Source organism: Drosophila busckii, chromosome X, assembly GCF_011750605.1.
Source record: "Drosophila busckii strain San Diego stock center, stock number 13000-0081.31 chromosome X, ASM1175060v1, whole genome shotgun sequence".
Classification (NCBI taxonomy): domain Eukaryota; kingdom Metazoa; phylum Arthropoda; class Insecta; order Diptera; family Drosophilidae; genus Drosophila; species Drosophila busckii.
Window position 1 is genome coordinate 22,046,466 of NC_046608.1, and position 15,215 is coordinate 22,061,680.

The 15,215-nt window shown below is 35.4% G+C and overlaps 2 protein-coding genes across 3 annotated transcripts; both read left to right on the forward strand.

Annotated features, from left to right (window-relative positions):
* Nucleotides 1-10,380: 10,380 nt before the first annotated feature.
* On the forward strand, nucleotides 10,381-11,330 carry LOC108605622 (farnesol dehydrogenase-like). The gene is made up of 2 exons (XM_017995404.2): nucleotides 10,381-10,992; nucleotides 11,054-11,330. The coding sequence occupies exons 1-2, from the start codon at nucleotides 10,417-10,419 to the stop codon at nucleotides 11,219-11,221; spliced, it is 744 nt and encodes a 247-aa protein (XP_017850893.1). The 5' UTR covers nucleotides 10,381-10,416; the 3' UTR covers nucleotides 11,222-11,330.
* Nucleotides 11,331-11,908: 578 nt separating this feature from the next.
* Nucleotides 11,909-14,995, forward strand: LOC108605623 (farnesol dehydrogenase-like). Of its 2 annotated transcripts, XM_017995406.2 has the most exons (3): nucleotides 11,909-12,785; nucleotides 12,845-13,022; nucleotides 14,980-14,995. In XM_017995406.2, exons 1-2 carry the CDS (start codon nucleotides 12,210-12,212, stop codon nucleotides 13,010-13,012), a joined length of 744 nt encoding a protein of 247 aa, XP_017850895.1. In that variant the 5' UTR covers nucleotides 11,909-12,209; the 3' UTR covers nucleotides 13,013-13,022; nucleotides 14,980-14,995. The 2 variants fall into 2 exon arrangements, with proteins under 2 accessions (XP_017850895.1, XP_017850894.1); XM_017995405.1 differs by lacking the exon at nucleotides 14,980-14,995 and having other exon boundaries at nucleotides 12,845-13,088.
* The last annotated feature ends 220 nt before the right edge of the window (nucleotides 14,996-15,215 follow it).

Genomic DNA, 15,215 nt, shown 5'->3' on the forward strand with positions numbered 1-15,215 from the left:
AAGCTTAGCACAGTTTAATTTTAACTGTGCTTCGTTAATTGCTTTGATGCATTTGAATACTTCTGAGAAACTTATAATTTAATTATGACTTTTGTTTTATCTTTGAGTTGAATCAGATTTGATTCAATTCACCAACAAACATACAGCGGAAAACAAGCAGAATATTTTCAGAAGATTCAAGTGAGACATAGCCATTGGTTTAGCACAAATAAACTGCAATAAATAGCACGTTTATTTGTTCTCTGCTGGTTGCTTTGATTCATTTGAATAATTCAATTAATTCGAGGCCATAAGCTTAGCACAGTTAAATTTTAGCTGTGGTTCGTGAAATGCTTTGATGCGTTTGAATACTTCTGAGAGCTTATAATTTAATTATGACTTTCGTTTTTTCTTTACACTGCAGCAATGCAGAAATCACTTTGAGTTGAATCAGATTTGATTCAATTCATCTCCAAACGTACAGCAAACAAGCAGAATATTTTCGGAAGATTCAATTGTTTCGAAGCAATTGGCTTAGCACAAATGAACTGCAATAAATTGCAATGTTGCTTGTGCTTTTCTGGTTGCTCTGACTCATTTGAATAATTCAATTAATTCGAAGCAATGAGCTTAGCACAGTTCAATTTTAGCTGTGCTTCGTTAATTGCTTTGATGCATTTGAATACTTCTGAGAGCTTATAATTTAATTAATTTAACGATTTTTGTTTTATCTCTAAACTGCAGCAAATGAAGCATTTGCAATGCAGACCCATTGAGTTGAATCAGATTTGATTCAATTCAGCAACAAAAAAACAGCGGAAAACAAGGACAACATTCTTAGAAGATTCAGTTGAGTCAAAGCAATTGGCTTAGCACAAATATACAGCAATGAATTGCCATTTAAGTTGTGCTCCGTTGGTTGCTTTGATTCATTCGAATAATTCAATTGTTTCGAAGCACTGAGCTTAGCACAGATAAATTTGCAGTTTAGCTGTGCCGAGTTATTTGTTAGATTCATTTGAATACTTCTGAGAAGCTTATAATTTAATTACGACAATTTTTGTTTTAAATTTACATTGAGTTGAATCAGATTTGATTCAATTCATTTACTATTGTGTGTTTTTTTAACATGTTGAGCTAATCTATATGGCAGCTCATAAAGCCAATCATAAGGGCAAAGGGCTAAGCTACGCACACACACTCACACATACACATATATAGAGACAGACAGACATAAGCTGAAAAATATGAACGTTTATCAATACTATTTATTTGGAGTTTAGCAACACTAAACCAAGAAAAACTCTTGTAATGCAATCTAACTAACCGTTTAAGAAGCTGAAAATATAAAAGGCAAAAAAAAGCAGAAAGCTACAATTTTATTTCTATCAAATTACTAATGAAAAATTCAAAACGGAAATGCATATTTGAAAATGTTATTGTTGTGAATCAAACTAAATTATATTTATAATAAACATATGTATTCAAGCTAATGTAATGGCAAAACCTAAACTAAAGAACGTGCAAGCTAAGCATATAAACAAACAGAAAAAGTTTATAAAACAAAGAAACTACATGCATACGAAAATACATACATACATATAAATATATAAATAAAAAACCAAAAACATATATATACATAAACACTAAATGAATTGAGTTGAATAGCAGAAATTAAATTTGTCTAATAGATTTGTTAATTTAGTGTTAAACAATTGCATATTACATATTTACATACATACATATACATATTGAATACTTATTCATTTTTTTTGTCAGCACCTATATACTATTGTTAATAACTTGTGTTTACAAAGAGACACAAACACACACAAAACTCTATTTTGAAAAGATTCTCAATGGATTCGCATAATATAAATAAATAAATACTACCTATATATATATATGTATGTGTATATTGTAAAAGCCCTAGAACTTATGAGGAAAAATACTTGCAAAAATATTGTCATTTATGTATTGTTTGTTAATTTATTAAAATTATGTTTAAAACTATATATATATATACAAGAAAATTATAAATATACAGCTATGTATTGTATGTACAAGAATTGAAATCCCCTGCCCCTAAAAGCAACAAACAACAAACAAAGACAGATCAGACAGACAGACAGACCGCACAGTTGGACATGAAACATGTTATATATATATATTAAATATACATATGGTATTATCTGATGCAATTAGGCAACAAAACAAACAAAGAAACAAACAAATTAATATAATAATCGTACAGATACCAGAACAGAAAACACAACACAAGCAAACATTGCATTAACGATGAAACATTAACTAGTCAAAACGAGTCAAATAAATATTGAGCAAACAAAAAATTAACTTTAACCCATGTGTGTGTGTACTTTACTACTAATTTTGTTTAACTTTTAGCTTGACTAACTAACGTAAGTATTGAGTGGTGGTGGCTTAAGAACTTAATTGATAAGGTGCTGGCTATAATTTTTAGCAACTATTAGTCATAGCAGTTGAATAAATTTATATGTTTTATATTAATTATTAATCTAATTTATAATTTGTCGGCTAATTTTAAATTATCTTTGTTTAGCTAAAACGTGACTATTTGCAAAAAAGTAATTATTAATTAGGCATCAAAAGTAATCATAAATAATGCAAATTATTTGACCTACTTAGAAAGATTCTTTTTTCAACTATTTTAATTTAATTGTTTCATAGGCGCTTAACAGCATAGTTGGAATTTAGCTGACAAATTTCAATTCAATAATAAGTAATTCAATTACAGTTATGCTTTTTCAGTAATTAAGAAGCATAATTTTTAATTCAAAGTACAAAATAATTCTAAGTAATTCAAATACGATTCATTATGAACTAAAAGTCAAAAGTAATTAATTATAATTCAAAGTATTTCGAATACTTACAAAGATTCTTTTTCAATTATGAGAACTAAAAATCAAAAGTAATCAAACATAATTCAAATTAATTAAACTACTTTGGCACATACTTTTTTTGAATTTAAGTGCAAAGTAATTCGAATACAATTAATTATAAACTAAAAATCAAAAGTAATCAACTTTGGCACATATTTTTTCAATTATTAAAATTTAATTGAGTAAATTCTTCTTCAATTATTCGAATTCAATTGAGTAATTAAGTAACTACTTTTGCAAATTCTTCTGAAATTATTTAAATTTAATTACTAAAACTAAAAATCAAAAGTTATCAACTATAATTCAAAGTAATTAAACTAGTAATTTACTAATTTACAATTACTTAAATTTAATTGAGTAACTACTACGCAAATTCTTTTGCAATTATACGAATTAAATTGAGTAACTAAGTAACTACTTTTGCACATATTTTTTCAATTATTTTAATTTAATTGAGTAATAATTCCAATGACAACTGCAGCATAGTTTGAATTTAAGTGACAACTTTCAAATATAACTTGGATAGTAGAGCATGTGAAAGCAAAAACAAAAGATACCATCATATATCAGCTTGGTGTAGCTTTCATATTTATTATCCGTATTAGGGCATGCCAAGTGTGCAGCTTCTTTAAACGGGGGCCATGCTCCATCATTTATCATATTCTGTGGCTGCAAAGAGACTTGAGCCTGACTGTGACTGCGACTGCGACGACTCCTTTGCTTGCAATCAGTGCACACATGTGCACTCTGAGATTTTGGCACTAAAATCCACATAAAATATTATGCTTAACTTTGCACTCAAAACTAAAACAAGCACAAGTAGAAAAGCTGAAGCAGCAGCAGGAGCAGTGCAGCTCTCCAAGTAGTAAGGAACGTAACTGACGTGCCTGAGGTTTGTTTATTGCAATTTACAGCGAATGCAGTGAATGCTAATCAAGAGTGCTGCTGGCTGCTGCTGCTGCTGCTGCTGCTACTCACAACTTTAATGCAAGTCTCAAGTCTCAAAGCGCTAATGCGGCGTATGCGTGATATTGTGTGCATGCAACTGCCGCGGCGGCGTATGCGTAATATTAAGTGTAGTGTATAGAGTGAGAGGCAGAACTTAAAGCTAATAAGCTAAGCTTGCGAATCAAGTTGAAGCTGCAGCTGCAGCACGTGCTGACAAATTCACTGTCAGCAATCATCAAAATTACGTACGCACACACACACACACACATACATATGCATATGCTTGTGTGTGTGAAAAAAGTCTGAGTTCTATGCAAGGCTACAAACGTCCAGCATAACTTTGTTAGCCTTAGGCTGAAAGCCAAAGCCAAAAGCCAGATGAGGTTAGTCGACTCTCTGTCTGTTTCTCTCTCTTGGCTTGTCATTTGGTTTGGGGCACACAATCTGTTCTGTCTGACAACACGTGACTGACTGCAGCACAAACAACAACAACAACAACAACAAGCAGCTCTGTATGAATCAATAAATAAGTTAAATAAATGACACAAGCTGCTGCTGCTGCTGCTGCCAAATGCCAAATGAAATTGTTTACAAATATAAGTTTTTGACATCTGGCCGACGATTCAATATTCAATAATAATCTAGCCAAGATTGACTGACAGACGCGCCTCCTCCTGACAACCCAACTGGCCTAAAGGGCGCCACAAATGTCCGCACTTGAAGTCTTCCGACAGATTTAAGCGGAAGCGCTTACATACAATATATATTTATATATATATTTATCTAGCATTCGTTAGTATGCATGTTTCAATTTAATGATGTCCATTGAAAATCGGTTAACAAAGTACTTGGACATTTGGAAATTTACATTTCTTCAGTTTCCTGCTGTTAACTCACGTTAAAATTGCTGATTGTGAGAATTTTTAAATTGCAGCGAAATGAATTAAATTAGTAATATTTATATACTATGCTTATACATACAAGTTATTAATTTATTAATTGCCAATTACTTAATTTACCAATTTATTTAATTTTGTATCAAATTTTTTAGCATTTAACTTATTTTTATTTAAACAACTTTTATTTAAATGCTTTGAAATTTGATTTCGAATAAATTTTAAGTGAAAATATATTTAAAAGCAATTTATTTATGCTAACATTTATATATTTATGTTATTTTATATAATTTTTTCGTATTTAAAATACATTTAATTGTTTTTTTTTTATTATACTGCATCCATAGCTGCTGCTTTATATATTTACAAACAATTAATAGGCATATCTAATTATTATTAACTTTATATTTAAGTTGCTTACACTGCTGCTTATTATTTATTAAGACTTTCGTTATTTTCAAAATTAATTTCAGTTTATTTTTTTATTGTTTGGCAACTTATTTAGCAACGCATTGAAACGTTGCCAATTGTGTTGACGTTGACTGCAACTAACGTGAGGAAGCAGCTATCATAAACTGAAAGCTGAGAGAAGAGAGAGAAAAGAAAGTAATGCCAACAAATATGGGGAAATATAATAAATGCGCTTGGCAAACGGACTGAGGCTAATTACTGGCGAGCCAAGAAAAATATAAATTTTTACCCAATGCGCATTAAATTCAAATCAATCATTTGGACTTCCTGGCGCTGTCAGGATAACGCAGCCAGTGGCCGTGCCAGCGACTCTCAACTCTCGATAAAGACAGCAGAGAAATTTAAAGGTAAGCTTAAAATACAAAGTTGCCCCATTGACTGTGTGCGTGTGTGTGTGTGTGTGTGTGCAACAATGTGTGGCACACTCATGATGCGATTTACCGATTTTTATGGCGGCCATAACAAAACGCTAAATGTGGCGGTTGTGGCAACTACCTGCCAGCAGCAACATAAAAGCCAAATGGGATAACTCCAGGGCTGCAGGCACTAACCCAAAGCTTTGACTACAACTTGCATAAAGCGCTGTAAATGGCCTAAGGAGCGAGTTGGCAGTGGGTGGGGCAGCAACAAAGGGTTTTCAAGTGGGGTGGGGTGGGCTGGTGTGAGGTTGGGTTTTGGTTTGGTTGACAAGATGTTCGCATAATGAAAAGCTGCGTTTGACGCCTTCGAGGGTCATGCCAAATGCAAATTTGCGTGTATTTTGCTGCTCTACAGCTGTTGCTGCTTGCTTTTACTCCTTTGTACCGTTGCCTACAGCACACATTACACACACACACACACACACATACGCACGCACATCTGTGTGCCTGCATAAATTCTGTAGCAGTTTCTTCAGCAAGAGCTGCCACTTGGCATCTCTCTTCCACTTCTTCTTCTTCTGCTGCTCTTTTTCGCCTTTCGTCTCTCCCAAATGAAATTAGCATAGAAAACTGCAAATTTGAATTATGACCAAAAACTACAACAGCTGCTGCTCCTGCTCCTGCTGCTGCTGCTGTTACTGACCTACGTTTAACCCCGCCCTGCCCTCCAGTTTAGTCGACTCTTAAATATATGCGTTCAAAATGCTGACTACAATATTATTTATTTTCCTCTCTTATTTTTTTTTTGCCACTAAGCGGCTAAACACGACACATGCTAAGTTTCAATTCATTTACATAACTAAATATTTGTGGGCGCTTCTAGCTGTTGCTTTCAATTTGTTATGCATTTAATTTTACACAACTTTCTTTTCATATAGTATCCCAAATATTTCTCTTTATTTCTACGCACGAAGATGAAAAAGAACAGCTTGCTTTTATTTCTCTTTCTCTGGCTTAGTGTGCTGCAGTCTCTTCTGCTTTTGCAACAGCGCTCACTCCAAACGCAGCACTCTGGTCAAATGCTCAATTTATTCTTTTAAAAATTAATTACTCAACTACTTTGACTCTTTGTATGTTTTATTTATGAGTTTTATTTTGGCAATTGGGACAAAAAATTATTAAACGATTTGATTAATCTACTATTAACTTATCATATAATAACATTTTACTAAACGCAACAAATGCAATATTCAATACGAACTAGCCCATTGTCACGTGGCCTCAGCGCTGTGAATATAACTGTAACATCAGCTCTTGTTTTTGCTAAGCAGCCTGCTTTGAGTGGAAAGTTTCCATACAGTCAAGCCAAAACACAGGCACATCCTACGGTAAACGCTCTCCAAGCAACGGCGGCTGTACTCTCTCGTTCAATCTCAGCAGCGCAGTCAGATCGACTGCATATGAATGAAAGCAGCGCTGCGCTCTCGCTTGCACCTTAGCCCAGGCATTGACTGTCGCTCTCTGAGAAAGGCTTGCGCTCTTACTTACACATCCTACGGTAAACACTCTCTAAACAACGGCGGCTGTACGCTCGTTCAGTCCCAGCAGCGCTGCTCTCTCGCTAGCCGCTAGGCTGATTACAAAGCTCAGCCCATGATACACTAATACAAGGTAGCGGACTGCGCTCTTGAGTTACTTAATTTGTGCTGGTCGCAAGCGAGCGACTAAAGCTAAGTACCCGATTGTATACGGTGCAGTCCGCTACTTGTATTATTGTATCATGGCTCAGCCCAGGCATTGACTGTCGCTATCGCTCACGCTCTCTGAGCAAGGCTTGCGCTCTTACTTTTTGTTCTTGCTTGTTCTTGATCAATGTGCGTGGGGCTTGGCAAGTAAGTCACGTAGGCCACGCAGGTCAGTTGTGTATAAAGTTTTGGTGAAGTTGGTCGATTTAATGAGCAGTGCATAAGTTGCCGACTTTATAATAATAATAAATTATTGATATTAAGTGTTTGCTTATGATCGCCAATTAGTGAATAGAATGTTTAAGCTTTGGCAATAAACTGACAATAAGCATGTGAATGTGAATAAGTGTGAAATGAAAATGAAAGATAAACGAAAGCTTAAGAGAACTATGAGCTAGACTCTTAATATGCTTGGACATATTCTAATTGCTGCTTTAACATATGGCTGAGATAATATATATGTATCTGATTGCTTGGGATCATAAAAGGATAGTTTGCTAATTGCTCTGCCCTTTATCCAATTACACATTCTACTTGGAACTTGGGGTGAGTGTGCATAACTTTTTTTTCTACAATCAATCTATTGAGATATTAGTTGGACAAAGCTAGTCCATGTTAGCTATATAGACACTAGAGCGTAATTCGTTAAACAACTAAAAACAAAGACAATAAAATAGAAGTAATGTTTATTTAAGAGAGCTGCCTAAGACTAACTTAATGCCAATGCAAGATTTAATCAAAATTTAAAGTATTATCTTACACATATTAATTTTTATTTAAAGTTCGCTTATAATATGAGAATCTCTCATTATAAGAAACTATTATATTAATATTAAAAGCGCAAAAGTTAGTCAAATAATTTCTTATTTAATTTATTATTTGCTTTACTCTTTAACAAAATATATTCAATATACATTATTAAATATTGGCAATAATTTCTAAGCGCTCTACGCAAAGTTGTTTCCGTTGAAAGAAGATGAGAAGTGAGAGATAAGCAGAGAGCACTTTTGCTTAAAGTGCAACTTTAGTTAACTCTTTATTGTTGTTGCTATTGTTGTTGTTGTTGTTGTTGTTGTTGAGCGTCTAGCCGTGCGTTGAAGGTGCCTAATAGACCAATGTTTGCTCAAAAGTTTGGCTGCCGACGTCGAACGGCTTGCATAGCTCAAAAGGACCGGGAGGGGGGGTGAAGCTGGATGAGGTGGGTGGGTTTAGCATCTGCAAATACGTAATCAGCGTGATTTTGTTGGAAGCGGATATTTTATTTTTCTTACTCTTTTTGCGCTGCTTTCTCTTTGGCAAACAAATGTCGCTTTGAGCTTAATGCGCCGCCAACTTGAAATACGTTGCTCAATTTCCATAAACACGTGTGCAAATAACACGTGGTATGCCACGCCCCCGCCCACACCCAACCCTACGCCCCTATGTGCGCCTATGCCTAGCAGCTGAGTTAAATTTTCATATGTGGACAGCAGCGCAGGAGGCGGTGGCGGGGTGGGGGAGCGGGGGCTGATTCGTAGCTAGGCATTAGCTTAACTATTGCTTTGGCATTTGATTGAAGCAGGCAGCGGCGTCGCTGCTTGGGCTTTTGTTATTTGAGTTTGAGTTGCAGCAAATGGCAAACGGTGGGCGGTTGGGTGGGCGTGACTCGAAATGCGCCTCAAATTGATTTTTATTTATATTTCAAACAGCAAAAGTTTTTCTTTTTCTGCAGCTGTTGTGCGCGCTCGTCTTTTTCCAAACTGATTTCGCACATTTTTTTGTTCACAAAGAGAGCGAGAGAGAGCGAGAGTGAGAGCGAGACAAACATATGTGTGCAGCTGTGACAAGCAAAGGTTTCTTTTTTTTTTTTGTAGTGGGTGCTCTGCTCGTTTTTTAAACTCAATATTTTATTAGGTCTTGTAGTTGTTTGCTGCACGTCTCTCTGGCTCATGAAATTTCCATTAAGCTATTAAATACAAATCGAACCGTCGTCGTCCATGTGTTTGCCTTAAGTAAACTACACAACCCCCCCCACCCAAGCCACGCCCACGCCCACTCAAGCTGAACTGCTAGTCTTGCTAGTACCTTGGATTTGCCTCTGAAATATATATGAGCTTAGCTTTGCTGCCAGCACCACCCCCCCAACCCCCTATACATATATAAGCTGTATATGCTTTGACTCTTATGTATTGCTCTCTCGTCCTAATACTGTTGATCTAATTTCACTTTGAATTTGCATAATTTTGAAGTAACTTAAGCTGATTAGCAAATCGAAAGCTTATACATATATATATATACTTATTATACAAAGTACATACATAATACATCAGTTTCACTGCTTGCACTTAAGTAATAATACTATTATATTTATATATATATATTGGCTTATAAAGCGCTTTATCAAATTGCTCAACTGCCTTTAATGAGAAAAATTAAAGTTGACAATATTTTATATTAAATTATTGTTTATCTGATAATACTATTATTAATTAATAATATATGTTTTATGTTTTTTGTTTTTTTTTAAGATTTTTTAAAAATATATTCATTTTACAATCGTCAACGTATAAATTCATTATTTAAGGCAATTGGCGCATATATGTAAATTGTTTGTTATTTTTGATTGTTTCGCGTTTTTTTTTTATTGCTATCGCTGGCACAGTTAGTATATTTATTATTTTTTTTTTATTTATAATTTTTTTTATTTAATTATTTCTAAGTTGATCTATATTTTTCATTTTGCTTGCATATATTTTAAGCAGTACTTAAGTTTTTTATCTTTAATACATTTAACTACTCTGCTTAGAGTCTTCATTTATTTTTTTTATCATTACTCGTTTTTAAGTTTTTGCTTTACAAAATTAGTAGAAATAATAATTAAACAGAATTTTTTTTAATATACTCATTTTTAGCTTAATATAATTAAAAAAAGTTAAAAAATAAAACGCAGCACCCTGTATATTATTTATCATTGATATGCAGGTAATCTGAGCTTGCAAAGAGAGCGAAAGAGAGAGCGCTAGTTTGCTGTGGTTAACCAAAAGTCTCAATGGAAAGATCTCGAGGCGGATCAGCTTGATAAGTTCCCAGCGCATTCAGCTGCGAATCGTCGGTCGACATGGAACGTTGGCGCAATCGCATTGCAGTCGTCACTGGCGCCAGCTCCGGCATTGGCGCTGTGCTGAGCAAGCAGCTGATCCAGGCGGGCGTGATTGTTGTTGGACTGGCGCGTCGCCTGGAGCGCTTGGAGCAGCTGCGTCTGGAGCTGCCGGCGGAGCAGCGAGCGCAGCTGCACTCGCGTCAATGCGATGTCACAGACTTGGCGGCGGTCAATGCCGCCTTCGATTGGATTGAGCACGAGCTGGGCGGCGTCGATATATTGGTGAACAATGCCGGCAAGCTGGCGGGCGGACAGCTGGTCACGCTCTGCCTGGAGACGGCGCAGCAGGTGCTGCAGACCAATGTCATGGGCGTTGTCTACTGCACCCAGCGCGCCTTTCGCTCGCTCCAGTCGCGCTCAGCCGCCGGCCATGTGGTGCTCATCAACAGCATTGTGGGTCACCAGCTGTTCAACACGCCCCCAGGCAGTGTCCAGCCCCTGAACATGTATCCGGCCACCAAGCATGCGATCACCGCTCTGACCGAACTCTATCGCCAGGAGTTTCGCGATCTGCATACCCAAATCAAAGTAACGGTAAGTGCGAAGCACCAATCTCTTCAAGAATTGATTGAGCTTTCTTCTTCTCGCCGTTTAGAGCATTAGTCCAGGCTTGGTTAATACGGATCTGGTGCCGCCTGCTTTCAAATCTTTGCCCATGCTGCAGCCCGAGGATGTGGCAGCTGCTATAATGTACGCCCTAGCCACGCCCACACATGTGCAAGTCCATGAGCTTATGCTCAAGCCCATGGGAGAACCTTTTTGAGTCCAAAAGGTAATCCGAGATTATATATCAATCAAAATCTTGTATATGCATTTGCAATATTTATTAAAGTTAAAATGTTTGTATGCATTAAATATAAATACAAAATATATATCATCATTTTAATATTTTATTTGTTATGCAAAGCAAGCAATAATTAAATTATTTGCTTATTCTTTTTAAGAATTAATTGATTGATTATTAAACTATAAATTCTTTAATTATTTTTGATAAATAATTTTAAAGCTTAGCTTACAAACATTTTAATTAAAAAATGAATTACTTATGATTTCAGAATGGGCATCATAAGTAATTGAAAATGAATTACAATTCCGCATCGGCAGCATAAGTAATTCAAAATATTTGTAAAGAGTTGAAAATAAAATTTTTTGAATTTTAATTTCAATTATTTTGAGCTTTATTTTGATTATTTTTGTATAAAATAATTTAATTAAATAAAATAAAAGTGTTGCTTACAAAAAGAATTACAGCTAATAATTGCATTACATTTTATATTTACTTAGTTTATAATTTAAATTGCTTGAAAATAATTTAAAAACAAGCTGCAAATATTTAAAAAATAATTAAATAATTGCGAATTATTTGAAGTAATTTCAACATAAGTTAGCTGACTAAAAATAAGCGAATTTGTAATGTTGACTATAATTTATAATTTTTTAACAGCTATGCGGATGCATGACATGGCAGATTATTTGCTGTGGAAGGAGCAGAACTTGCAGTTGACCTCAACTGCACTTTTGTTGTTGTTGTTGTTGCATGAGCGGTGAATAATTGAGCTGGGAATGCAGCCAGACAGCGTTGGAGGAGCTCATGAAATATTTGGAAGCGCAGGCAAGGACTAAGGCTGAATGTAAATATTGACACAGGAGAGTGGCGGAGACAGGAGTGAGAGCGACTCAAGCCAGGAGACACATAAAAGGCGCCGCTGGCTGCAGCGTGAGCTCAGTGCAGGTGAAAGCTTCTGTTGAGCATGGAGCGCTGGCAAAATTCTGTGGCCGTTGTGACTGGAGCCAGCTCGGGCATTGGCGCTGCGCTGGTCAAGGATTTGGTGCGTGCTGGACTCATTGTTGTGGGTCTGGCGCGACGTTTGGAGCGCATGGAGGCGCTGAAGGAGACGCTGCCGGAGGAGCTGCAGTCGCAGTTTCATGCCATCAAATGCGATGTGGCCGAGCAGGAGCAAGTGGCAAGCGCCTTTGATTGGATCGAGGCGGAGCTTGGTGGCGTCGATATACTGGTCAACAATGCCGGGCTGCTGTACTCCGGCCAGCTGCTCACCATGCAGCTGGAGCAGCTGCAGCATGTGTTCCAGGTGAATCTCATGGGCGTTGTCTACTGCACCCAGCGCGCCTTTCGCTCCATGCAGCAGCGCAACGTCGCCGGCCATGTGGTGCTCATCAACAGCCTCACCGGCCATCATGTCATACATCCGCCGGAGGCGTCGCTGCAGTGCCTCAATATGTATCCGGTGACCAAGCATGGGATAAGCGCTCTGCTCGAGATTCTGCGCCAGGAGCTGCATGGCCTGCAAACCAAGATCAAGATAACGGTAAGTCAGCCATGCCCCACCCCATTCTATTTGATTCTATTTCATTTCGAACTCCACAGAGCATCAGTCCCGGCGTCACGGACACCGAAATCCTGCCCACCGACTACGACACCTTGCCCAGGCTCCAGCCCGAGGACATTACTGCGGGCATCATGTACGCCTTGGCCACTCCGCCGCATGTTCAGGTCCACCAGCTGACCATCAAGCCCATAGGCGAGCCCTTCTAACTGCTCAATGGTAACTTTGGTAATTTTTTTCAAGCAATAAATTTTAATTCAGCAACTAAAAAACTAATTCAAAAAAATAAATTAGCAGGCAAATCCAAATGTTTAGCATTGCAAAATTAAATTCAAACTAAACTAAACTAAAATGAAAAAAAAATATTTGTTACACTTTAAAATGATTAAAATTAAATTCCAACTAAATAAGTGCAACTAAAATGAAAAAAAAAAAATACTTTCATTAAAATTATTTAATTAAATCAAACAAATAAATCTTAAGCACACATTTTTTTATAATATGAATTATCAAACTCTAAATTCTTTGGAGAATAATCAAAGCTTACATTATAAACATTTTCAATTATTTTTAATTGCGTAATAGTTATGAATAAGTAATTAAACTTTAATTCAGCAACTAAAAAACTATTTCAAAAATTAGCATTGCAAAATTCCAACTAAAAAAGTAAAGTAAAAGTATAATGAAAAAAAAATTGTTGCATATAAATCTTATGCTCAGAATTTTTTTATTATAAAAATGTTAAGCACATGCAATTCATCAACAATTATTACTACAACAATATCGATTTAAAAATAGCGTTAAATGAATTAGCATAGCAAAATTAAATTTAAAAAAAATAGTTGCACATTAAAATAATTAAAATTAAATTGCAACTAAAATGAAAAAAAATAGTTGCACATTAAAATGATTTAATTAGCACTTAAGCATATAAAGGCTATGCTCAGATTTTATTTTTATAATAATAACTTTAAATACAATTCATCAACAATATCAATATTAACAATTAATACACTTTGTCTATTTACTTAGCATTGCAAACTGAATTTAAATAAATTTATATGCTTCGATTTTCTTCTAAAACACTTGACACAATTTAAAGTAATTAAATAATTACATTTAGAAAGAAATACAGTTGCACTAAAATAAAAATGCAACAAAAGAATTTGAATAAATTAATATTTTACATTTAATGTAAAACAATTACTACTGCACTAATAAATAGGCTCAAATTAATAAATGCATAAATTTTAAAAATAAATAGTCAAGTTGCATATAAATTTAAATAAATATAATGCATATTTCTTTTTTTTAACACATTTAAATCAAATTAATGCTGCAAAAAGGGAACAATAAAATATTTAGCATAAATTTAACAAATAAATTTGCATGCGCTCTTTAAATAAATAAACAATTAGCAATGCACTAATATCAAATGTAGCACAAAAATTAAAATGCAATTAAAAATAGTAGAAAACAAATAAATTTTGTTACAATTTTTTAGTTTGAATTTAATGCAATGCTTAAGCTTAAGTTTGAAGCTACAGCTTAAATTAATATTTTTAAATGCATGTAGTGGGCGTGGCAACTGCAACGCTGTAGGTAAGAGAGAGAGAGAGAGAAAACAAGACACAGTTGCTGTCTGAGCTTGTGGGTGGCAAGGGGGGCTGGGGGAGTGAATTGCAGGCATGCCAAAATACGAAAATAAGTTAACATTAGCTTGACATGACGTTGGTGGCGTTGCCATTGCGGTAGCCCTCGCTCTCTTGCCAACCCCGGAACAGGTAACTTCCGCATCCGTTTCCGTGTCTCGAGCTCTGCCGTGCGCTGCGCTGCTTATGCAATGTTGGAGGCGTCTGTCAATATTGAAAGCGTGCGCCATTGACATAAAATGTAATATAGTCACACACACACACACACACACATAGAGAGAGAGAGAGAGACACACACACATAGCGAACTGACAAAGATGCCGGAAGATGCTGTTGCAAGCAGAGGCAGCAGCAGAGGCAGCAGCAACAGGAGCAGCAGCTTTCGCAGTCTTATGCAAAGCAGCTTCTGTCTGCGTTTTGTACACTGCAAAAAATTGCAATTAACTTTGCTTAGTTTAGGCTTAAGAGATTTTTAAATAACAATTGCAATTTAAATATTAATTACATTCAATTCTTTATTTCAGCTCTGCCCATTGCTAAACAACGAAAATTATAAATTCCAATTGATCAGCAGGTGAGCTACAAATTTAATGCGCAAAGCATTGATTAATAAATAATAAATTATTATTAAAGCAATGCCATTGGCAAGAATTATTGAAATTAAATTTTAGCATTTTATATTAATAAATTAAATTTGAATTACAGCTGCTATAAATAAATTGCTAACAGCGACTTTAAAAAATTTGATAACTCAATGAAT

Bases quoted from the DNA above. Each gene is read 5' to 3' on its own strand.
- LOC108605622 (XM_017995404.2), top strand. From the start codon at position 10,417: ATGGAACGTTGGCGCAATCGCATTGCAGTCGTCACTGGCGCCAGCTCC. The intron at 10,993-11,053 runs GTAAGTGCGAAG...CTCGCCGTTTAG, and splicing joins ATACCCAAATCAAAGTAACG to AGCATTAGTCCAGGCTTGGT.
- LOC108605623 (XM_017995406.2), top strand. From the start codon at position 12,210: ATGGAGCGCTGGCAAAATTCTGTGGCCGTTGTGACTGGAGCCAGCTCG. The intron at 12,786-12,844 runs GTAAGTCAGCCA...CGAACTCCACAG, and splicing joins AAACCAAGATCAAGATAACG to AGCATCAGTCCCGGCGTCAC.